The following is a 25712-nucleotide window of genomic DNA, read 5'->3' as shown; positions in this document are numbered from 1 at the left end:
CAAATTTCACCATGCTAAGAGGAGGTATACTGTTTTCTAATTAGACTGCTACTTCCTAACTGCTTTTGGTTTGAAATCTTTCCTTCATTCAGAGAGATTGTCTTCTAATTTTTTCTTTAATTATTTCTTCTCATTCTTTGCTTGTAAAGTAATTGTGTTATGTGTTGTGTTTTGTGTGTGTGTGTATATGTGTGTGTGTTGTTATGTTTTATCTGTATATATAATACACATATATAATAAACACATAATATACATATATAATAAACACATATTAACATATCTGTTGCACTCTGTTGCTGTTTTAAGCACTATTATGTGCATAGAAATAGATAAACAATCAGTTCTAGATATAGAGGTAGCTGTAGATATAATGCTCGTGTGTGTGTGGGTATACATATAATATAAGGAAACTTAAACTCAGAACAATGAGTAACTTACCCATTGTCAAAGAGTTATGAAACAGAGTAACTGGCCCTGAACCCAGGCATTCCACTCTAGAAGTTGTGTTATTCATTATTCTGAATTTATAAAGAAATATAAATGTAAATATATTAATATTTATATTAATATGTTTATGTAATATATACATAAATGTGTATACATTTATGTCTTTTTAAAAAAATTTTTTATTATGTTATGTTAGTCACCATACAGTACATCATTAGTTTTTGATGTAGTAATCCATGATTCATTGTTTGCGTATAACACCCAGTGCTCCATGCAATACATGCCCTCCTTAATACCCATCACCGGGCTCACCCATCCCCCCACCCCCCTTCCCTCTAAAACCCTCAGTTTGTTTCCCGGAGTCCATAGTGTCTCATGGTTCATCTCCCCATCTGATATCCCCCCTTCATTTTTCCCTTCCTTCTCCTAATGTCCTCCATGCTATTCCTTATGTTCCACAAATAAGTGAAACCATATGATAATTGACTTTCTCTGCTTGACTTATTTCACTTAGCATAATCTCCTCCAGTTCCATCCATGTTGATGCACATGTTGGGTATTCATCCTTTCTGATGGCTGAGTATTATTCCACTGTATATATGGACCACATCTTCTTTATCCATTCGTCTATTGGAGGGCATCTCGGCTCCTTCCACAGTTTGGCTATTGTGGACATTGCTGCTATGAACATTGGGGTGCATATGGCCCTTCTTTTCACTACATCTGTGTCTTTGGGGTAAATACCCAGTAATGCAATTGCTGGGTCATAGGGTAGCTCTATTTTTAATTTTTTGAAGAACCTCCACACTGTTTTCCAAAGTGGCTGTACCAACTTGCATTCCCACCAACAGTGTAAGAGGGTTCCCCTTTCTCCACAACCTGTCCTACATTTGTAGTTTCTTGCCTTGCCAATTTAACCATTTTAACTGGTGTAAGGTGGTATCTCAATGTGGTTTTGATTTGAATTTCCCTGATGACTAATGATGTTGAGCATTTTTTCATGTGTCTGTTAGCCATTTGTATGTCTTCTTCGGAGAAGTGTCTGTTCATCTCTTCTGCCCACTTTTTGACTTGATTATTTGTTTTTTGGGTGTTGAGTTTGAGAAGTTCTTTATAGATCAACAGGAAGAAATTGACAACCTGAATATATATTTATATCTTGTGTGTGTGTGTGTGTGTGATTTCCTGAAATTTCTCCATGCTTTAAGTCTTTTTAAAAAGTCATTTCATTTTAAAAATATGTTCTCGGGGCACCTGGGTGGCTCAGATGGTTAAGGGTCTACCTTCAACTCAGGTCATGATCTCAGGGTCCTGGGATCGAGTCCCACTTCCTCTGCCTGCCACTCCCCCTGCTTGTACTCTCCCTCTCTCTCTCTCTGGCATATAAATAAATAAAATCTTTAAAAAAAATATGTTTTCTCTAATTTCTGGGAAAAGTTTTTGAACATATCTACTCATAGTTTAAGAATTCCATTTGTTCTAATATCCATTTGGATTTTTGGTGCCTCCATTACATTTTTAAAAATTTGACAGTTGTGCTTTTAATTTGAAGTAATTTTTCTATTCTTACTCATTTTTAATCGTTATCATGTTCTTTCACTATAAAGATTACAGAGAGATATTCATATATTTTTTATGTTTCTTGTGATATGTTTTTTCCAATAGGAGGTCATTCATTTGATTCCTTGGCTAATTTAGCTACTTTGAACTCTTCAGTCTGCTAGTATTTTCATAAATACTAAATACTATTTATCTTTTCCTTCTAGAAGTATGAGAGGAAATATGTTTGTTTATAATTATAAGTTGCTGGTGGATTCTATTAGAGATCAATGAACCTCTCTGAAGAAATGTTAGAGACTTAATGAAATGAGAGTTCCCGTGCTTGGATTTCCATTGTTTCACTTGGCTGCATTGGGTGGTCAGTAACGTATCAGGAGGAGGTTAAAGAGCTACCTTTGGAGGAGACATGGCTAAAGCTTCATTGTCGTAGGGACTAGTATTTTTTCCTTTTTTCTCTCTTGTGGCAGTAGTAGTCATTCTGGTTTTTTTTTTTTTTTTTTAATTTTATTCTTATGTTAATCCCCATACATTACATCATTAGTTTTAGATGTAGTGTTCCATGATTCATTGTTTGTGCACAACACCCAGTGCTCCATGCAGAATGTGTCCTCCTCAATACCCACCACCAGGCTAACCCATCCCCCCACCCTCCCCTCTAGAACCCTCAGTTTGTTTTTCAGAGTCCATCGTCTCTCATGGTTCGTCTACCCCTCCTATTTCCCCCGCTTCATTCTTCCCCTCCTGCTACCTTCTTCTTTTTTTTTTTTTTTAACATATATTGCATTATTTGTTTCAGAGGTACAGATCTGAGATTCAACAGTCTTGCACAATTCACAGCGCTTACCAGAGCACACACCCTCCCCAGTGTCCATCACCCAGTCACCCCATCCCTCCCACCCCACCCCCCACTGCAGCAACCCTCAGTTTGTTTCCTGCGATTAAGAATTCCTCATATCAGTGAGATCATATGATACATGTCTTTCTCTGTTTGAGTAGTCATTCTGTTTTATCATCAGCACAGCTGTCCCCCCTTACTAGTCAGTAACAGAAATGTTTCCAATTTACTGCATGAAATTTAAATGAGGATTGAACACTGCAGTAGCCATAGCGCTTGGGGGATCCTGGCACCTTGTGAACCTCCCAGGGCTGACCCCGTGGCCTCCCCCTTTGCATGAAGCCCTCCTGCTTTAAGCTTCAGAATGTTAGAAGAGGTCCACTGAAGCCCCTGACTACTTATTTTCCACATGAACCTTTTATTGGGGGGTGAGGGTGGGACTTTGTATTACCCGTTTATTGAGAAAACAGACTTTGAGTGCCTCCTGTAATTTCTCATTTACTCTTGCTTGTTCCACCTCTCTATCCTGTCTCTTTAAATCAGTGTAGTGGAAATTCCTTAAAATTCTTGGCATATGAATGGAGTTTTGCCTGGCTTCCAGTACACATACCAATTCTCCACGACTTTGACAATTTATTTATGCATTTCACTGGGAATTTTAAATGGGTGGAGAATTTAATAAATGAATTTCTGAGATCAACCTTAGTAAGAGTTACCAATAATTAAGCTTGGGAATATTGAATTCAATATCCAAATATTAAAATAACGTGCACAGGAAGTGAGAATTGGGCTTTGGAAGAAAAGATATATTTCCATCTGCTCGAAGAAGCCTTTCCAGTATTTTTATCTCTCTAAATTCCCATGGCCCTTCTTAACTATTTTTATGCTTACGATCATCCTGTGTGGGAGGTATATGTGGGTGGGTGGGGGGGTGGACTCCACAACCAAATTATAATCTTCTTGAGAATTGGGACAGTGTCATTTTTAAATTTTCTAGTTTCAAGCATAGTACATAGCATCAGTATTCATTAGATATTTATTGGATCACTTATGTACTTTGTACTGATAAAATTTAGAAGGTTTAGCATTATAGGGGTGCCAGCGAATAGAGGGGATCCCCAATGCTAGAAATCTAGAATAGATTTTTTTGTGTGTGTGAGTTCTATGCCCAATGTGGGGCTTGAATTCATGACCTGGAGATCAAGAGTCACATGCTGTCCTGACTGAGCCAGCTAGGTGCCCCTAGAATAGATTTCTTTTTGCAATTTTGTAATCGACAGCTTGTAGAGGGCTTTTGGTGAATATATTTGCTTGAGAATCCAAATGTTACTCTCTACCAATATGCAGTGAAGTTTAAAACTGTGTGTTTTGATCAGTAATTGTATTTTTCTTCATCTAAAAGCATTTTTAAAAGTTTCAGTATTTCATAATCCTAACACATAAATAATCTTTTAGATTTTCCTAAATATATATTGAAAATTGATATTAAAAGTTACCATTGTTTGACGATAAAGATGCCCCACGGTCTACAGAACTCTTTAAATATTTTGCCTCTCTTTTTTCAGGCCCTACTTTTATCTAATGTTTCTCGAAAGAGGTTTTCAACTGGGGAAGTTATTAACTTGATGTCAGCGGATGCCCAGCAGCTCATGGACTTGACAGCAAACCTCAGTCTCCTCTGGTCAGCCCCTTTTCAGATCCTGATGGCCATGTCACTCCTTTGGCAAGAGCTGGGTCCAGCTGTGTTAGCAGGGGTAGCAGTCCTTGTGTTTGTTATACCAATAAATGCTTTAGCTGCAACTAGAGTAAAAAAGCTAAAGGTAAGAAAAAGACTGCCTCATGTTACATATGTCAAACAGAAGCTGAATTTTCTGACTGGAGTCGACAATAACCATCTAGTTAATTCTGTACATGTGGAAATAATCCAGATTTATCATTCATTCGTTCATTCATTCAACCAGTATTGATTGGACATCTGTTCTGTGCCAAAGTACAGCAGTGAGGAGATCTGATAAGTTCCAGCTTTCATTAAAGGAGACAGGCATTAAGAAATAAATAAAGAACATAATGCCTGGTGTTAATTTGTATACAAAGAAATATAACTTAGGCTAGGGTGATAGAGTAACAACGAGAGGGCCATTTCACATACAGGGGCAGCAAAGTCCTCAGGAAAGAAACAATGTATCAGCAGGATAAGGGAGGAATCCATGTGGATGTCTGAGAAAAAGATTTACTAAGCAGAAGAAACAGTGTGCACACAGCCTGGAGGTAAGGGTATGCTCATTTTGTTTGAAGAGTGGGCCACGGTGAGCAAGGCGTGACTGCATACAGCAAGTAGATAGTAAGTGCTTAACTGAATTCATTTAAATATTCTTCCTTTACATTCAGTCATTCATCTTACTATCAATACATTTTTTGACATCTGACATGTACCAGACAGTGTGCAGTATGCTGTACTGTAGGAAAGGAGAGACAGGACACAGTTCACTGCACTGAAAAGCCACGCACGCTGTCAGGAGAGAGACAAATGATTTCACGTGTTAAAGTAACCACACAGGTACAGGTGTACTGCTTATGACACTTATTTTATTATTTTAAATGGATCAAAGATTAATAATATCTGTGTATGGAATAAGATCTATGTATGGACATGGAAATATGTCAATCATATGTTAGGGGAAAAAAGAAAGAAACATATGTATGTATGTGCATGTGTATATTATGCATATATGTACATAAATATCCTTAATCCAGTTTTTAAAATGTGAATATACCAATGCACATGGGTGTGATAGAGAGGCATAAATGAAGTTATATAGATATAGATATAAATGGACTTGTATAAGCATAGAAATAATCTAGAGATAAAGCACCAGTCTTTTAAGAATAGTTACCTATAGGGGCGCCTGGGTGGCTCAGTCGGTTAGGTCGTCAGCTCTTGATCTCAGCTCAGACCTTGATCTCAGGGTCGTGAGTTCAACCCCACACCCAGCATGGAGCCTACATTTAAGGAAAAAAAAAAAAAGTTACCTGTAAAGTAGAATTAGATGGAAAGAGGGGAGATTTTTCACTTATTACTTTAATACATTTAAGTGATGAAGGTTTATGCCTTGTTTTATATTTTTCTGAATTTTTAAAATTCAAATTACCAAATAATTACCAAAAAGATGACTAGTCTTTAAAGGTGAGAGCTAGAATATACCATATAACTATGAAATAATTATGAATTATTAACACACTAGTATTTAGAATAACAAGCTTGTTTATAATTTTAATAAATACTTTTAAACTAGCTTTTTAAAAAATTCTGTATTTTAAGTAATTTAGATTCAAATATTTAGGAATGGAAATAGATTTGGGGGACCTTAATATAGGGCCCTAAAAATTTCAAAGAGACTGCAATATTATGTACAAATATACTAAGCTGAAAATATGTCTTTAATCACACATCTAGTATTATGGATGTTAACTTGTAAATGTGTCCTTTGTTAGATATACAAATATTGTACTTATTATTATTTAAATCATAATTATGACAATATTATTGGAAGAAATCCTTAAGAAGCAATACGCAAGCCATGATAAGTATAAAATAATATAAATGTTAAATATTTGAATAAATATACAGTAATTACATAAGATTTGCCAAAAAAGAGTCAGTATTTGAAAATAGACATTTTAAGGGGAGCCTGGGTGGCTCAGTCATTAAGCGTCTGCCTTCGGCTCAGGTCAGGATCCCAGGGTCCTGGGATCGAGCCCCGCATCTGGCTCCTTGCTCAGCGGGAAGCCTGCTTCTCCCTCTCCCACTCCCCCTGCTTGTGTTCCCTCTCTTGATGTGTCTCTGTCAAGTAAATAAATAAAATCTTTAAAAAAAAAAAAAAAGAAAATATACATTTTAATCACAAGTATTAACACTCAAGATAGTGTACTTACAATATACAGACCTTTATTTTTATTCCTGTGATACTTCTCTTATAATATATATGTATTATATATGTAAATAATTGATAGAGTTTGGGGAATTTTATCCCATTTTAATAGAAGATGGATATTATTTTAGTATTCAATTTTAAACAAATTACATCTAAATGAATATTATATTTTCTACTATTTTGTAAAATACACACCTTGCTTATATTCTGCTGACTACTTTTAAGTTTTAAAATATCTATTTATAACTAATTTTAACATTATCAATAGAATAATATTATATGAATATTTTAAAATGGTTTTCAACTAAATATTATATAAAATGGAGAGAATAGCCTATATTTTGAAAAATAGCTGTGGGCCATGTTAGTTAAATTATTAACAACCTTTGTCAAATATGCCTTCATTTTTTCCCCCTTGAATAGAAAAGCCAAACGAAGAACAAAGATAAACAGATAAAACTACTCAATGAAATCTTACATGGAATTAAGGTAATATACAAGGAATATGACTTTAATTTCACTATTTAGAATATAGCCATGTTAGTCAATAAATGAATTTTTATCATTCTTAATATCAAAGTAATTATATAATTGTATATAACATTCTTGGCAGAGTATTTCAGATTTCAGATGTATAGGAATCCTTCTTGCTAAAATAGTATTTAAATAAAACCAAATAAAATGCAGGTGTTTTCTCTTTGTTTCTCACCCAACAACTGAACACAAATATCCCAAAAGACACAAAATGTGACTTGTTTGAAGGGATTGGGTAGAAGAGATGGAATGAAGCAGGCAAGAGTGGCCATAACATCATCTTCAGTGTGAAGGCAGATTTATATGGGGGAATGATGACATGTCATTCAGGTTCTTTTATGTGGAATAGAAATGATCATACAAATGTGATTCTGCAAAAGGTATGTTATAAATTATTTGTTCCATAGGAAAGCTACACTCCATGCTAATATTTTCTCTATGATAAAAGAGTGAAACCAACCTCATGAACTTTTAGATAGATGATAGAGATTCAAATCCTGTTGCACCTGGATTATGCTTTATCAGATGTTTCTAAAGGGCAAAATTTACAAAGCCCACATGGAATTTCCTTCTGGAATTGATAATTGCATAGGAAATTTCCTCTGTCTGGTGCATCTATCACTATAAACATAGGTTATGCCAATTATATGTACACATTGATTCACTTTAGAAATCAATAAAAATTATGCTGTATTGTGCTGTGTAGAACTTTCACAACATTGAAAATTACTAAAGTGAAAAACATTGTTAGATAAAAGATACCCTGAAAAGAGACTGATAATCATTTATTTATCTAAAATTAGGAATAGCCTTAAGTAGCTCTGAAATTTAACTCAGATTAAATTATTAAATAACTGAGATTATGTAATAGGGTCATACACTCCCAAAGTAATGTGATCCAAATGCATCTTGTACCTCTCAGTGGGTTAACTGATAACCCCTGTATTCATAGAAAGGACAGTAATGTATGTTTATAGGTTTTAAATATTGATACTCTTAAAAGGAAATTTATACTATTAGTAGGACTAGGACAGTGTAGATAAAATAAAGAACATCTCCTAAAGATACGAGCAAAGTCTAAAATTTGAAATAGCAGTCCCAGCAGTGAATACACTAGAATACTGGTAGAGGACCAAGTATAGGCAAGTTGAAAGTACAGCATAGTTTAAAGGTGTGGGGGGTCGGCATCCCAGGGGTAAGGATAACAGATACCATGGCCTCTCTCTGATAATGATAATAGCTACCATTTAGTGAACATTTTCTATGGATCACACACTGTACTTACCACTTTATATCTGTTTCCTCATATAATTCTTGTGAACCCCAAGAAAATCATTTCTCATTCTCATTATCCAAACAAGGAAACAAAGTGTGCAATTAAGGGTCATGTGTAAGCTCACAGAGCCAGTGGAAGATTTTTAGGGTTCTCCAGAGAAACAGAACCAAGAGGATGTGTGTGAATATGTATATATTCCAATTTACAATCTCAAAACACCAGTCACCTTTCCGAAAATGGCTTCAAGTCCCATGCCGTCAGTTTCCAAGAAATTGGGAGTCCAGGGAGAGGAGCGTAGCTATTAAGAAATGGGGAGTGGATTGAAGTGAGAGCTGGACCAGCAGGAAAAGTACGAAGATTAAGCTAAACGGAAACTGCTATGGAGTTCATGCCAAGAGCTGGGATGTTGCCAAAGTCTGACTCAAGAATAAGCTATTGGTGGGTAAGAAGGACATAAGGCTAGAGAGAGATGGTGATTTTCCTCTCCCAGCCACCTACCCCATCCCCCGCAAAAAAAAGCCCACAATTCAAGGAAACATTTTGACTCAGCTGAAAATAGGAGCATTTTACTTTATGAGTTCACCATATTTTTTTTTTTTAACTTTTACAATTGTGTGTGGGGGTATGCTGTGTATATTTGCATGTATGCATGTTTTTATTTTTTCTATGATATTGATTATCAAATAGTTATTGTCTGATTCCTTTACAGATCCTCAAACTTTATACATGGGAGCCCTCCTATAAAAAGAAGATTGTTGAAATTCGAGAGCAGGAATTGGAAGTTCAAAAATCAGCTGGGTATCTTGCTGTATTTTCTATGCTGACATTAACTTGCATTCCATTCTTGGTGAGTGCGTATAATATTTCCTGTTTTGATTTTCAAATTTGATTTGCAGATTCACCTCCAAATTACTTGGAATTGCAGTGTCCAAAGTGAAATCTATATCTGAAATAAAATTTTCAAGAAGTGCAGTCATTGACTTACGTAGATTAGGGAATGGAAGTTTTAAAGAAGGGGAAAATATGTGCATTCTCATTGGTCTGTATTTTTTACACATAATAAGATTTTACTTCTTTGTAAATTTCTCAGAGAACAAACATGTGCTAGTCTGTTCTTAAACAATATAACCTGCATTTCAGAGTTTCATTTCAGCTCTGGAATGTCTTGATTTGTGTGATTAATCCCTTTTAAGCACGACCCAACACACACCATATAGAGTTGGGAAGAGAATTAACATTCATTGAATGTTTCTTCTGCATGCCAGATAAGTTATAGAGACTGCCTTATTTCATTCTTGCAATAATAAGGCCTTTGCTTTTTTCATTTTACAATAGGGAATGGAAGTCCATTCTAGTTTGGGAAACATCCTCAAAGTTATAGAATTAATATTTGGAGGCAAATTGGTATGAACTGAGGGCATTCTCCATCATACCATGTACACATTAGGAATCCCATGCTATTTAAACTAGAGTATAAATTGCCTTGAGGTATGAAGCAATGAGTGAAAGCGAGAGGATAACAAAACCACAGAGAACTGAAGCGTCAGTTTTTTGGGTTTTTTTAAGATTTTATTTATTTTCTGACAGAGAGACAGTGGAAGAGGGAACACAAGAAGGGGGAGTGGGAGAGGAAGAAGCAGGCTTCCCGCGGAGCAGGGAGCCCGATGTGGGGCTCAATCCCAGGACCCTGGGATCCTGACCTGAGCCGAAGGCAGACACTTAACAACTGAGCCACCCAGGTGCCCCTGAAGCATCAGTTTTAATCAAAGTTACCATTCCTGGTGGTCATAGAGTCAGGAGAAATTCCATATGTCTCTTTTGTTGGTAATTTAAAATATTGTTATTTTTATTTAAACAAATATGTGGGGATTATGAAAATAAAAGCAATATTTACATTTGGAATTCTTTGGTAAAAATGTCCAAGAAGCATTTGCTTAAGATAAGTCCTAGGTACATGATAGTCAGTACATTCTCATGCATATATGAACTTTTCTGCCTTTTCTAAATGAAACTTACAAGAGTAAATATAAATGTTATGAGCCATAATTTATTCATACTTTCTTCAGTTAATTTTATGACTCACAGAAAGTATAATCATTACATATGAATCAGAATGTATACACACACCATTGGAAAATAAATTTACGTAATATACCATCTTGAAAAAAAGATCAATTAGTATACATTTTATTTTATTTTAGTTTTTAAATTTATTTGTCAGAGAGAGAGCACAAGCAGGGGAAGCAGAAGGCAGAGGGAGAAGCAGACTCCCCGCTGAGCAAGGAGCCTGAAGCAGGACTTGATCCCAGGACCACGGGATCATGATCTGAGCCAAAGGCAGATGCCTAACCAACTGAGCCACCCAGGCACCCCAGTTAGCATACATATTAAATGGGAGTAATAACTCTGGTAAGAACACAGTGTCTTATAGAAGGGAGCTGGACCGCATGGTCTCAAGGATGCCATGGTCTAAGATACACAATTGTATGATCTGTATATCTTAGTGAACTGAATATTTATTTTATATTATTCAGCAATCGTACTGAATAGTACTGAATTTTGGTAAACAACAATAAAAAAGGTTTTAAATTTTTCCCCTAATTTTTGGAACCTTAACTCATCCTGTCGTTAGCACTGAGTAATTGAAGGAAGGAACATGTGTCTATTTTTCAGGTGTCCCTGGTGACATTTGGCATCTATTTCTTATTGGATGAAGGAAACATTTTAACAGCCACCAAAGTGTTCACATCTATGTCTTTGTTTAATATTTTGAGGCTTCCTTTGTTTGATTTACCAATGGTAATCTCAGCTGTGGTCCAGGTACATCCGAAATATGCTTAAACTAAAAATCATTCATCTACTGGAGTCTGTGGTTTTGCACATTTTCTTTCTTTCTTTTCTTCATTATTTATTTTGCTTTTTGTGGTGGTTTTACACTGCTTTCAAAATTAATCTCCCTGAATTAATGCATAATAGAAAACATTAAAGAATGGAAGGAATCATGTCTTCTTTGCCTATGCTTTTCTTCTATCAAAATGACTTAACTATTTTAATATAAGATTTTGTTTTCTTTGCTAAGTGTTAGTTTCTTTTATTTAGCTTTTTAAAAGCTGGGGTCAGACGCCATGCCGTCAAAAGGCTCATTTTCTGTTTTCAATTGAAAAATTTTTAGCGAGGTGCTTTCCATGGAACTGGATAGGAATGTTTTCCCAGGGTTCAGCAACATTTCATCTGCACTGAGTGAATAAAGCAGGGAGACAAGTGCATTGCTAATATCAGTCTGCCAACAAACCATGTATGAGGTATTTGGTTCAGGCTACCTTCACTGTAATCTCCAGTCTCTGGAGACTCTTTGAATACTATAAGGAGTAGAAAGCTGCTAAAACCACAGGGAATGTGAAGAAGTGAGTTCCTTGAATCCTCTGCCCTGAGATTTTCTGTTAAATTTTTTGAATGTCAGGTTTGGATTGCCTGGATGTCCCCCATTGAGTCCTTTTTCTCAAGTCTTTTAAACAAAGTGAAGCTTGACTTATTAGAACCCGCTCTTTGATCTAAGAACTTTGCCTTTAAATTTTTATATTTGAATAAATAGTAATTTACAGTTACTTCATAGTAACTATAATAGTAATAATGATATTAAATTATATTAATTATATTGAAATTATAATAATAGTATATTATTTGAATAAAGAATTAGATAGTGAATACCAAGTAATCCACTTTTGTTACAGCATGCCTTTTTTTGTTGTTGTTATTTTACTAATAATGACCAACAGAGGGCATAGAAGTACTATTGATGTGAGGCTTTTAACACTTGTTTCATAGCATTCTTCTCTTAAGAAAAATGCCATTCTTAGAATAAGTTTTGTTTTGCTTTTGAAATTAGAATCCAGCTAAAGGTCTGGTATCTCAAAGTGGTCTCCAACTCCTAGTGGTACATTTCTGCCTTCACTAAATAAATACAGAGAGCAATTATCAAAACAAAGAGAGAGAAGGAAAGAGAGAAGCAACCCTGCATACTAATATGATACACTTGGTAAACAAAACCATGGCCCAGTTTCATCTTATCCACTAACAATAGGTGTCTTCTAGCGTTGAGTGAATAAAAATGCACTAGAGATTTCATGTAAGTCAGTTTCAGGAAAACAAAATTGATTTTATTTATCCTAATAGTAGCTAAGCATTTTGTAGCTATTTTACTGAAACCCAGTGTTATAATTGCCAGAGCTATCATTTAATATTCAGAAGCCAAATTCATTCAACAGTTCTGATGTTGTTTTTAAAAACTAATCTTTCTATAATTATTAAGTAGTTATTATGGCTTTCCTAGAGTGTTAAGAAGGAATTTTTGTTTCTTTTTCTCATGCCTTCCTGCATAAATGACATCTGTTTTGATCTTTCATTCTTGAAGCTGTTCTTTCTTTTTAGGAATGAAATTATTTATAAACATTAGAACAATTCAAGCTATGCTTGCTGAATATTTAGTCAGTATCTTCAATTTGCATCACAAATTTTTAATCGTGCTGTAAGTCTTTTTAGTTGAAGTTCTACTTGACCCCCAAATAAATTCTATCTGTGTTTATTTTGATAGACAAGAATATCATTGAATCGTTTGGAAGACTTTCTCAACACTGAGGAGCTTCATCCTCAAAATATTGAAACAAACTACATAGGAGGTCAGCATTTCCTCTGCATTCAGTATTTATTTGACTTCCGGGTTGAAGATAATTGGCTCTAAAATGTATTTATTTTTCTTCTCAGATCATGCCATTGGTTTTACAAATGCTTCCTTCTCTTGGGATAAAACAGGGATTCCAGTACTAAAAAAGTAAGTCATGGTTTGGGGAAAATGAAAAACAAAAATTTTTTTTAGCATTGAATTCTAAAGTGTTCCATATTTTTATTTCTTAGCGTTTTTAAAGGAAAAGATGAATATATTGAAACTTACAAGAATTTTCTTTTTTAACCTCTCATAATACCTTCTGTTTTTATGGATTTTTTTTTTTTTTTACTCTTGTTTTCTATTCATTTCCTGTTTCCTCTGCAGCATTTGTTGTTTGCATTTTGTAATGGCTGGGTATTCATAGAATAATTTAGTATCATAGGAATAGCAGCAATTTCAAGGACAATGCTCAGCACTCTAACTTATCTGGGAATAAACATTAAAAATGTAACAAGAACTTCCTATATCATCTCTCTCCTTTTCTTGTCATGCAGCTTGAACATAAAGATTCCAGAAGGAGCTTTAGTAGCTGTTGTAGGGCAGGTTGGATCTGGAAAATCATCTGTGCTTTCTGCCATTCTGGGGGAAATGGAGAAACTTACAGGAGTTGTTCAAAGAAAGGTAAAGCCAGCAATACATTCATTCCACATCTCCTAGTGTAATAGGCTATGGCCAACACATGGTTAGCGTCAATAAGAATTTAAATCAAATCAAATTGAAGATGCAAGTATTTAATGGGTATTTCTAGTTTGTAGCAAACATTTCAATTTCCACAAAAATTGATTAGCTATGGATGTTTTAGTAATAGCATTCTGTCCTCCAAATACTTTAGTGAATCATTTATGAATGCTTATGGTAATTGTTTGATGATATTAACTGAATTGCAACCAATTATAGAGAAACTAATGCAATTTATATTTTAATTTGATTTGGTTTCTAATTATCATTCATTGCAAAGTTACCTAAGTAATTACAGGCACATTTCTAAGAAGTCTTATAGTTGCTCAGGGGTAGGATCTTTGACCCAGAAAAAAAAAAGAAAAATAATATATATATATTTTTTATTTTATTATGTTATGTTAGTCACCATACATTACATCATTAGTTTTTGATGTAGTGTTCCATGATTCATTGTTTGCATATAACACCCAGTTTTCCATGCAATACATGCCCTCCTTAATACCCATCACCAGGCTAACCCATCCCCTCCACCCCCCTCCCCTCTAGAACCCTCATTTTGTTTCTCAGAGTCCATAGTCTTTCATGGTTCATCTAAATAATAATATTATTTTTAAATACTTTTAAATTTCAGCCCTTGGACTATGGAGAGGACTACTCCAAGCCTTTTGTTCTATTCTTAAAAGTCAATGGGAATAAGAATTCAACAGGTTCTTAATCAACTGTTATTTTTTTGAAACACTAGACTATCTGATGAGTTTTAGATTTAACTAACTCTTAGGTAAAATACTAACCTAATTCCTCCTTCTCACTTCTGACAAGATGGAGAAGTTCTATGGATGTGAGACCAGTTTCTTCACAGTTTTTCTCTCTAGGAAGAATCAACTCCAACTCTTTCATTTTTCTTCATAATATGTATTTCCTCATATCCTTATGTCTTTCCTGATTCCAGTCCTCTAATGATTAGCCCTTTATTTTTTCTTTTCTCTTTCAGTATTATTATTATTACTTATTTTAGGATCAACTATTGGTATCTGGGACTTTTTCTGATAAGATTATACTTAATGAATACCACTATTTAAACCTTAAGTATGCTGTCTTTGTACCCTTATGTTCTTCATAATGATTGTAGTCAGTCATTTGTCTATAGTTGAAGATGACTGTAACTTATCTTAGGCCAGTGAATATCCTTTAAAAATATGATTGTCATATTGACTTTATTTTCATTTATTTAGTGTCTTCAGCTATTTTTACCAAACAGTTATTGCACACATACTATGTGCCTGGCACTTAGTACCAGGGAAACAGGCATGAATATGATTTACCCCTCTTTTTACAGAGTTTATTGTCTAGTGAGGGAGATACTAAAATCAGTTATGACAAGTGTTTAAATCAGATATAAAAAAAATGAATCAAAGTATAAAAAACAACAAACTCTGAAGAGTTAGAAAAATTATCAGATTTTTACTTGATCTTAAAAAAAAAAATTAGGAATTGATCAAGATAAAAACAATATCAATTCTGGATTTCATCTAATGCATTAATGTGCAAAGACCTAGCCTGGTTCTTGGCACAGAGTCTGCTAGCTCCCTGTGAATTTTTACGGTTATTGTTATCTTTATTATGATTGTTGAAGCACTCATGGTAAGATTTAAAGATTATTTCTGATCCTTTGAAGGTTTGAAATTAAAATGTTCATGGTGATGCAAGAAATTATAACAATGCTGTTACTAATCACAAGACAGAGGACACCCTTTGTTTATATTAAGCGAGAGTTGTGGAAGAGAGAAGATATTATCTGTCAATATAATTGACAATTTTGTCCTTCGGGAAGTTCTTTGGTCTGGAGCAATGGCAGGGTATGAGGATATGGGGATAAATTATTTCCCAAAACATTTTTTTTTTTTTTTAAGAGAGGGAGAGAACGGTAGGGGAGAGGCAGAGGGAGAGGGAGAGAGAGAATCTTGAGAATTTTAAGCAGGTTCCATACCCAGCGTGGAGGCCGTCTTGGGGCTCAGTCTCACGACCCGGAGATCATGACCCAAGCCAAAACCAAAAGTCATACGCTTAACTGATTGAGCCACCCAGGAACTCCTCAAAACATTTTTAATCCTGAATTTATAACTGTCATTCTTATCATCTCTAATTTAATAATAATAACGAACTTAACACTTAGTGTTTACAAGGTGCTTTTATGTTTTGTCTTTCTGTTCCTCAAGGTTTCCTATGAGCACTTTTTTGAGGCATATCATATCACAACATTCAACCTTCAGTCTCCTTGTTCTCAATATCAAAGGTTCACACCAGGCACCATTCATGCAGAGTTTTCAGTATCCAGTGTTCTTTAATGGAATCTTAGGGATTTGGAAGACAGTTTTTGAATTAGCAATATTCTATTATGGTTTCATTATTAAGAATAAAATGAAATAAAAACACATTTTCATTTGTATATGAAATTAAAATGATAATTATTCTAAAAATTAAAGGAAGAATTTATACCTCTGTGAAAATGGATCAACTCTTCTTCAGCTCCAGTCATACCAACACATCAAGTCTATAGCTCTCAATGTAGTATTTAGTTTCTGTTTTATATTTTGCACCATTGTTCCTGTTCTTCAGTCTTTTTTTCAGTGTTCTCCCTCTGTTCCCCTTATCTTGCTAGGTATATAAGTGTTCAAAATCTCTATCACTTGAGAATTGATTTAATATTATTTTAATCAAAGGTTATTCAGGGTAAGGCAATTCAAGAGCAATTACTTTTGTGTTCAAGATCAAGTCAGATCAGAATTACATTGTTTGGGATCAAAAGCCACTCCATGTCTTACGTGCTCAACAAAGAAGAATTAAAAGTTAATCTTTGATCTTTAAAGTACCTGGAGAAATCAAAAGGCTAATAGTTACATACATATACGTAGGTTAGTAGGTCAAAAAGTACTTTAAGTGTCTTGTATTGTGTAGTCAAAATAAATTCTCTAAAATCAGTGTATGGATAGAGTCCATGAGGCAGATTGAAAGGTAAGTCTCTAGTTTAAATATTGTGGGTCCTCTCTAAGAAAAGGAGGGTTTGTTAAAAGGATATATTATACAGTAAACTGTCATATATTTAGGAATCATTTTGAGTCATAAAATCATCAAAAAATAAGCATAGGAGCAGTGAGTGTGTGGAAGATATGGATGTGCCACCCAGATACCCTGTCTAGCAAGGGCTTGCCTCCCAGCCCTGGGAGTACACACAGCAAGTTAGCTCCTTCAGGGTTGACCTGCTGACAATGGCCTGGCTGAGGGCCCACAACTGAAAGCCAGGCCAATCTAGCCTAACATGGAACAACTCTGATGGGTAATACTCTATATCTCTCTAGAGGGTTGGACAAAGCTTTGTTGGATCTGGATCACGGTGTGACTTCTCCATCCACCCAATCCTCCTACCTTCTTTCCTTCCACAAGAATTGATCCCAAATAAACAACTTGCACTCCAGGCTCAGTGTTATGCACTAAACTGTGTTCCCCCAAAATTCATATGTTAAAGTCCTAATCCCAAGAATGTGACTGTATTTGGAGATAGAGTCTTTAAAGAGGTAATTAAATTAAGATATAATAGGGTGGGCCTTAATCCAATGTGACTGGTGTTCTTTTTTTTTTTTTTAAAGATTTTTATTCATTTATTTGACAGAGAGAGAGATAGCGAGAGCAGGAACACAAGCAAGGGGAGTGGGAGAGGGAGAAGCAGGCTTCCTGCCGAGCAGGGAGCCTGATGTGGGACTCGATCCCAGGACCCTGGGATCATGACCTGAGCCAAAGGCAGACGCTCAACGACTGAGCCACCCAGGCGCCCATGACTGGTGTTCTTAAGAGAAGAAGAAATTAAGACACACATACCCACACAGAGGGAAGGCCATGTGAAGACTCAAGAAAAGGCAGTCATCCACAAGCTAAGGAGATAGACCTCAGAAGACGTCAACCTTGCAGACAACTTGTCACACTTCTAGCCTCCAGCATTGTGAGAAAAGAAATTTCTGTTGTTTAAGCAATCCAGTCTGTGGTATCTTGTTAACGGCAACTGGAGCTGACTAATACAATCAGCCTCTGCTTCCAGAAAACTCCACCAGATACAGATAACTTTGATAGAAACTACAGTGAAAGCAAATAAGAAGTACAAAGTAACTCATTTGAAGGAGCCTCTATGAAACATGTATAAGATTAAAATGTAAATAGGATATACTTACAGTTAAGAAATAACCTAGTTTTTTAAAAATTCAGTTTAAAGTTAAAGCAAAACTGGACTGAATATGTTCCTTTAATGTGGTGTATGCAACTTTTTCTTTTCCCTTGTTAAGAGCATGTCTTTTATTTCTTCCCTTTTTAGGGTTCTGTGGCTTATGTTGCCCAGCAGGCCTGGATTCAGAATTGCATTTTACAGGAAAACATTCTCTTTGGCTCCATCATGCAGAAGCAGTTTTATGAGCAAGTATTGGAAGCCTGTGCCCTCCTTCCTGATTTGGAGCAGTTACCAAATGGAGATCAAACTGAGATTGGAGAAAGAGTAAGGAAAATATAATTTATCATATGCAGGAATAAAACTCCATTCAGCCGTGCTAATAAAATATTTATAGTCTCTTTCCTGAGGTCCTAGAGAGCCATACACAACTATAATCTTTTAAAAATCATTACAGAATTCCTATGAAAGAGATGGCAATATTAAGGACAAATAATTATCTGTAATTGACTATCTGGAAAACAGATTTAAAATCAGCAGGAAATTCTGTCGTTAGGATCTACGTGGGGGAATGAAAGCCCACCAACTGGATCATCAGCACTTTGTTTTCATTGCTGGCTCACTACCTAACGAGTGAATGGTAGTTTGGTTTTTTTTGTTTTTTTTTTTTACCCTGTGTCTCTTTGCACAAAGTCAAGCCTAGGACAGTAGCAACAGAGTGCCAGTCTCCAGTGGTGGCACCGAGGCCAGGTTCTAAAAAGGCTCAGGGACGATGCTGTCATTAATGTGCCTTCTCCGTGTTTGCTCATTCTTGCTTAAGAGGATCTTGTTTCCCATAGTCTTTGTTCTATTTTATTTTCATTGCATTAATGAATAGTCATTACGCTGCCCAGTGTTTTGGAGTTAAAACAAAACAAAACAAGATAGCGTGAGCCAAAGCATGAACCCCGAGAGATTATCTCCGACCCGTGACTAAAATCTCCATTAATTAAACATGAATGCAAAAGCAGCCTCTGCCTGCGATTCATGTGTGCTGTGAAGATGAGTAAATAATCCTTGCCAAGTGCTTCGAATTTCTGAAAAGAGAGCATAGCATTGTTAGGCATTTTTACCCCTGGCCCCCTGTTGTTTAATAGTCCTCTTACATAAATTGATAAATAAAATAGAGAACAAAATCATAGAAAGTGGGCATATTAAAAAAACTCTAGAATGAGGCAAAATTTACCTCTTACGTAGACTTATGTTGGCTTCGCTCATAGTCTGTTACTTTGCAGATGTATTTTCTCAAGTTATTAAATAGATTTAATTTTTTTCCCCACCTCTCTTTTTTTTCTGGTGTCTTCACTGTCCGCAGGCAAAATGGCACCATAGCTAAAATTATGCAGAAATGTGACTTCTTCAAACTTGTTAATACATATTGAATATTATGCCAATAAAGCCAATCACTAATAATAAGAAATAGTTGATAATATGTAACTAAAAAGAATCTAAAAAAGAAAAATTTTCAAAATATGAAGTATATATTTAATATAGGCATAAATGTTACTGCTGTTTATAACTTCTACTTTTTATTATTAAGTGTCTCCCAATCTGATGATATACTTTAAAATAAACATGTAGGGCGCCTGGGTGGCTCAGTTGGTTAAGCGACTGCCTTCGGCTCAGGTCATGATCCTGGAGTCCCGGGATCGAGTCCCGCATCGGGCTCCCTGCTCGGCGGGGAGTCTGCTTCTCCCTCTGACCCTCCCCCCTCTCATGTGCTTTCTCTCTCTCTCTCTCTCTCTCTCAAATAAATGGATAAAATCTTTAAAAAAAAATAAAATAAAATAAAATAAAATAAACATGTAATTGAATATTTCAAAAGGCAATCTGTTTACAACTGTTAGGAGACACGCAAGATAACAAATGCAGAATTTTCCTCACTTTCCTTTATCTTTTCCTTTGGCATTCTTCAATTGACCACAAATATTTATCAATGTATTATTATATGCCTTTATTCTGCTGTGGGGTACCCAATGGTGAGCAAGAGAGCTATCACCCTGCCTTCAAGAGATTTTCAGTCTAGTGGATCTCTGCCAATGAAATTATCAGTTGTCCTTTATTAATATTAATCATCAGACAGTCTATGTGCTGGGAATGCAAGGATGAATTTAGCTCATAGTCTTGTGAGGGAGACTGATGTGGATATAGCCATTTCTGGCAATGGGATGAGTAAATGGAGCACCATCAGGACAGGAATGGAGGGAAGGAATCAGTTTACTTGGAATACTGGGTGGAAGATTGCTTTCAAAGAGGACTTCATAGAGTGAATAGCTTTTGAATTGAAAAGGGAAGATATGGGCTCCCTAGCAGAGTGACCAGCCTCTGCTAGTCTGGTTGGCAGGCAGCATTGGGAGAGTGGGTGATGGCAGATGAGATGTGGGCATCACTGGTGTTTAAACAAGGTGATTTCGTAATCACAGGATATGCAGTGACAAGGCAGAGGATGCACTGGAGAGAGGAGTGATTGGGTGATGATAGTGAGGTTGATTGCATCTGTACTTGGTGTTGGATTTGTTGTAAATATTTTACATTCATCTTATTAAATGCTCATGACACACCCATGAGTTGGGGGCTATTACAATCACACACACAGAAGCGCACACACACACACATATATATATACACATGCACACATGTATCATATTACTTTATATATTTTTTTCATGCCTGTCTCCCCTGCTAAACTGTGACCTCCTCATGATAGAGGCTCAGTTTCATTTATTTCTGAATCCCAAGTGTTCGCGTAGCACCCAGAATATGGTTATACAAAGGAGGTATTTGTTGAGTAGGCGGAAGATGAGAAAAGCAAAAAAGCAATGGCATTTTATAATTAGAGGTAACTGGCTAAGTTCTGTGCTGCAAGGAGGGCTTTTAAGCCAGATCTATAAACACTAAATATAAAATAAATCAAGTAAATTGGGCCTGGCCCCATAATTCTCTATATGTGGCTGTACACGTCGACTTTAATTCTCACACGGAATGATGTATATTCCTTATTCTTGCTTCTTAGAGTTGTACTTTTGCCAACAAGACTTGTACTAATCTTTCTACAGAATAAAATAGGACATGGTGATTACTGCTTTGGTAATTTAGCTATTATTCTCCATTTTCTATGTGTCAATTTAAAAATGATCACTGGTGTCGGTATATGGTTGGCAGCCAAAAGTCTTATTTAATATTTCAGAGGCATGACTTTTCAGAGTTAGGGGATTGGAAATTGTTTTCTCCTTAATTGTTAGTATCTACTTTTGAGAGCAAGCAGTTAAGAGAAAGTAGATATATCTGTTAATTTGCACAAGTTAGTAGCACTTGGAAATAGGGGGTGGGGGTAGGCCTTTGGATTTTGTAATAAAGAAGGGTTTGAGGGTTAATCTTGAGTTGTTTTCTATCCATGCTACAGAAGAGAAATTGGATGTCACTATACGTGCTTTGAGATTTACACATTTTTGGTCTTGGTTTTTTCCTCCTGCTCCATCTGCAGGGTGTGAATATAAGTGGGGGCCAGAAGCACCGCGTAAGTCTGGCCAGAGCTGTGTATAGTGGGGCTGACATCTACCTCCTGGATGATCCCTTTGCTGCAGTTGATGTCCATGTTGGAAAGCAACTTTTTGAGAAAGTGATTGGGTCCTCGGGTATTTTGAAAAACAAGGTAGCCATAGTGTCACTTATGCTTTTGGGGGGAAAGGGGAAGGTGATAATCTGCATAGCATTGTGCCTAAAATTCCAACATTTTGTTCATTTGTTGAAGTAAAGTAGTGATATTTCATATGAAAAAGGGGATATCATACTGACCTTTTTACAGATAAACTTTAATGAATATTTTTTAAAGTTTTTTTTTTTACAAGTTTACTCTGACAATAATTTATGTGATTGTTACCTTATAGACTGATACCATACTCTAAGGGGATTTGTATGTCAGAATGAATTGGTTTTAGTTTACTTGATTTTTTTTAAATGATATTTTCATACATAGCACTTGCAAAAAAAGTATTATTTTACTGATTATTTATTACTTAAAACTATGGTATTATTAACATAGCAGTAACAATTCACCTCTCTTGTGAAAGGGCCAAGAAGAAAGGAATTAATATTTACCAAGTGCATACCATGTCTGACGCTAAATTAGTTCATTTAGTTCTTATAGCAAGTCTCTGAATAGGTATTATTATTCCTGTTTTACCTATGAGGGAACTTGGGACTCAAAATGATTTGATACAGGTAGCTTAGCTTAAGAACAGCAGAGATTTTAATAACATGTAGAATTGTTGAATCACTATGTTGTACCCCTAAAACTAATGTAACATCGTGTGCAAACGTACTTTAATTAAAAAAAAAAAAAAGAACAGCAGAGATTTTAAAAAGTCCGTCTGACCACAAGGCTGTACTCATTCCTTCATAATACGCATTTATAGACTTGTTAATATAAGGCAATCTGGAAAACATTAAATAAATGCATAAAATGTTAACGTATATATCTAAGTAAATAATAGATAAATGTCTTTACTTATTAAAATGAGCCCAAGATAAAAACCTCTGGTTCAATCCTATGTGTATGTGTACAGTAATATGGAAAGACTTAAAAATAAATACTATGAATAAATACATCAGTCTCCCTCACAAGACTATGAGCTCTATACTTCCTCTGTTACCTACTTCATAATTTCAGGGTAACAGAGGAAGTATAGAGCTATATCTCAGTATTTCCTATATGAATTATGACTGGAATCAAACACTTTATTGTAATGCTATAGGACCTTTAAAAAGTAAGCATGAATGACAGATATGAAATTTTTAAATTTGTTATGAAATTGATTTGTTTTTAATGAATGAAGACTACCTGAACCAGAGGGTTAAAACACTTGCAATCTCTTGTTTGTTTGTTTGTCTGGTTTTTGTCTAACAGCATATAATCATCCGTTGTGAAATACATATATGCTGCCTTTTACTGGTACCTACTGACAATTACACTCTGAAATAGTAAAAAAAACACACAAAAAACAAAAAATTGCAGCTTTCTTTAAAATAGATTATTTTTCCTTTTTTTTTTTTTGGTAACCCAAGAAATAAAACACTGTTTTTCAGACTCGCATTTTAGTGACACATAACCTCACACTTCTGCCACAGATGGATCTGATTGTTGTAATGGAGAGTGGCAGAATTGCACACATGGGAACATACCAGGAGCTGCTGTTGAAAACCAGAAACCTCACAAATTTGCTTCAGGCCTTCAGTGAACGAGAAAAAGGTGAGACACAATGAAAAATAAGCCTACGATGCCGTGTGCCTAGCCAATCCGAAAGTCCATTAATTGTGTGATTTCTTACAATGCCTTTTTCTTCATTCATCCTGCTTAAGTCAGGAGCTGGGCACCTTCCTTTCTCTAGAAAAGAAACAAACATTAGGACACATCAGCTAAAAATTACCCTCATTTATGATTTTTTAAGCAAAATGTTATGCCCCAAGATCTGTTTGTTCATCTCTGAAATAAGAGATTAGATGATTTATAAGCTCTACTGCGGGTCTAGAATATAATGGGTCTAAACATTCTACTTTCTTTAAAATTAAGAACAGGGAGCATAAATCCATGTCAAGTAAGTAATAAATATTTTAAACATACTGTTGCATGCTGGGGAGGAGAAACGAACAGACAGAAAAGGAATCTGAGGAAAGACAAAGGGGAATGATATTTGTCTTAACTTTTATAAGATAACAATTGAGTTTACCTACTAATTTTTGTTACTATACTCCTACCATTTTAAATTAAGATTATACATGTTTATGTAAATGAAGTGGTTTGATCCTTACCTAATTAAGACACAGGGATGTTTGAAGTCGAGTATTAACTTAATATTCTAGAGGTCAGTTATTTCCCATCTTTGAAAGTGTAGGGGCGCTTGGGTGGCTCAGTTGTTAAGCGTCTGCCTTTGGCTCAGGTCATGATCCCAGGGTCCTGGGATGGAGCCCCACATCGCATCAGGCTCCCTGCTCAGCAGGGTGTCTGCTGCTCCCCCTGTTTGTGCTCTCTTGCTCTCTCTGTCAAATAAATAAATAAAATTAAAAAAAAAAAAGTGTAATGTGCGTCATCTCTTTTTCCATCTATAGATGCTTTCTCAGGTAGACCGCTATGATACTTGTCCTATAACTTCCCAGAATACCACTGAGAAATGACTATAAAATCAGTTACCTACTTCATAATTTCAGGGTAACAGAGGAAATACAGAGCTATATCTCAGTATTTCCTATATGAACTCCTATCCACTAATCACTTTACACTGTACCTAGTTATAAAAGTCATAAAAATATGAAACCAGTTTATAACAGGATCAGTGCAATTTATTATTTGTTGTGAAATCAAAGCGATTTTGTTGATGTGTTTCTTTTTTTGGACCTAAGCTAATACACTTTAGTTATATACTACTATTTTTTGTCTTTCTTGTCTTTATTCCTTTCTCAAATTCAAATATTCTATCTGTAGATGCATTCAGAAATATCTGATGCATCATCAGATGGCTATGATCATTCTTTTTTTTTTTTTTAAAGATTTTATTCATTTATTTTTCTGAGAAGAGAGCACGAGCAGGGGGAGGAGCAGCAGAGGGAGAAGCAGGCTCCCTACTGAGCAGGGATCCCGATGCGGGACTCGATCCCAGGACCCTGGGATCATGACCTGAGCCAAAGGCAGATGCTCAACTAACTAAGCCACCCAGGCGTCCCAGCTATGGTCATGCTTAATAAAAGAAGCACCTTCTCTTCTCTTAATGGCTAACAATTTTGAAAATGATCTCTTATGTTCTTGGCCAAGCTAAGTAGTAATTTATGCTTACTGTATGTATAGGAAAGAGATGACTGTGAGTGTCTCCTAGGATGAAAATGTGGTCTGTCAGTTTTCTCTATTCCCAGCTTTTAGGTAGCTTCATGCTAGGCACATTACAGGTCCTCAGTAGCTGTTTGTTAAACAGGTGAATCTGCTGGAAGCATGTCTCCTCAGGAGTTAATGGGATGATTTGGAATGCTATGAGCCAGTGTATTTTTCATGTGGCCATTTATTTTAAAGGCCACATGAAATATAAGTTGTATTACTTTGGAAAATATAGCTCAAAAAGCAGGCAATGCATAAGTTTTATGGTCAATATTTAATTTACCATAAAATATAAACAGTGTATCTTTTGAAAGTTGTGGAATTTGCTCTTGTTTAAAATCCCAGTTTTTGGAAACAAATATCATGCCTTCTCTTTTATTTGTATATACCTTCTTATGTACATGAATCCTCTATGGTAACAAATGGAAAGCAGTATTATTCTTGAAGTCGGCCTGACATTAATAGATGTTACTACCTCACTGTCAGAAATATGCCAGAGTTAGAAAAATGCAAATTGAACTTTTTTTCCCCTAATGACTTCAATATTGTGTCTTCTCTATTAAAATTCAGGAAGGTGATGAGTAGAGATGATTTTTGTACTAAAAATATAATA

General features: G+C 35.5%; 1 protein-coding gene across 5 annotated transcripts in view; it reads left to right on the top strand.

The window, feature by feature from the left end:
* LOC118017326 (multidrug resistance-associated protein 1-like) overlaps positions 1 to 25712 on the top strand; it is an 89507-nt gene that overhangs the window by 24657 nt on the left and 39138 nt on the right. For 2 of the 5 annotated variants that reach the window (XM_035015135.1, XM_035015137.1), the window contains 10 exons: positions 4408 to 4662; positions 7198 to 7263; positions 9294 to 9431; positions 11258 to 11404; positions 13176 to 13260; positions 13346 to 13412; positions 13802 to 13928; positions 18349 to 18525; positions 21722 to 21889; positions 23323 to 23485. In XM_035015135.1, coding sequence (XP_034871026.1) covers positions 4408 to 4662; positions 7198 to 7263; positions 9294 to 9431; positions 11258 to 11404; positions 13176 to 13260; positions 13346 to 13412; positions 13802 to 13928; positions 18349 to 18525; positions 21722 to 21889; positions 23323 to 23485 — 1393 coding nt within the window. The remainder of the gene's footprint in view (positions 1 to 4407; positions 4663 to 7197; positions 7264 to 9293; positions 9432 to 11257; positions 11405 to 13175; positions 13261 to 13345; positions 13413 to 13801; positions 13929 to 18348; positions 18526 to 21721; positions 21890 to 23322; positions 23486 to 25712) is intronic. The other 3 variants (XM_035015136.1, XM_035015138.1, XM_035015139.1) reach the window with 3 other exon arrangements.

The sequence above is a fragment of the Mirounga leonina genome, unplaced genomic scaffold, assembly GCF_011800145.1.
Source record: "Mirounga leonina isolate KUSES-001 unplaced genomic scaffold, KU_Mleo_1.0 Mir_169, whole genome shotgun sequence".
NCBI lineage: Eukaryota > Metazoa > Chordata > Mammalia > Carnivora > Phocidae > Mirounga > Mirounga leonina.
Note: the sequence above shows the minus strand (reverse complement) of the source record. Positions and strands in the feature narration are given on the sequence as shown.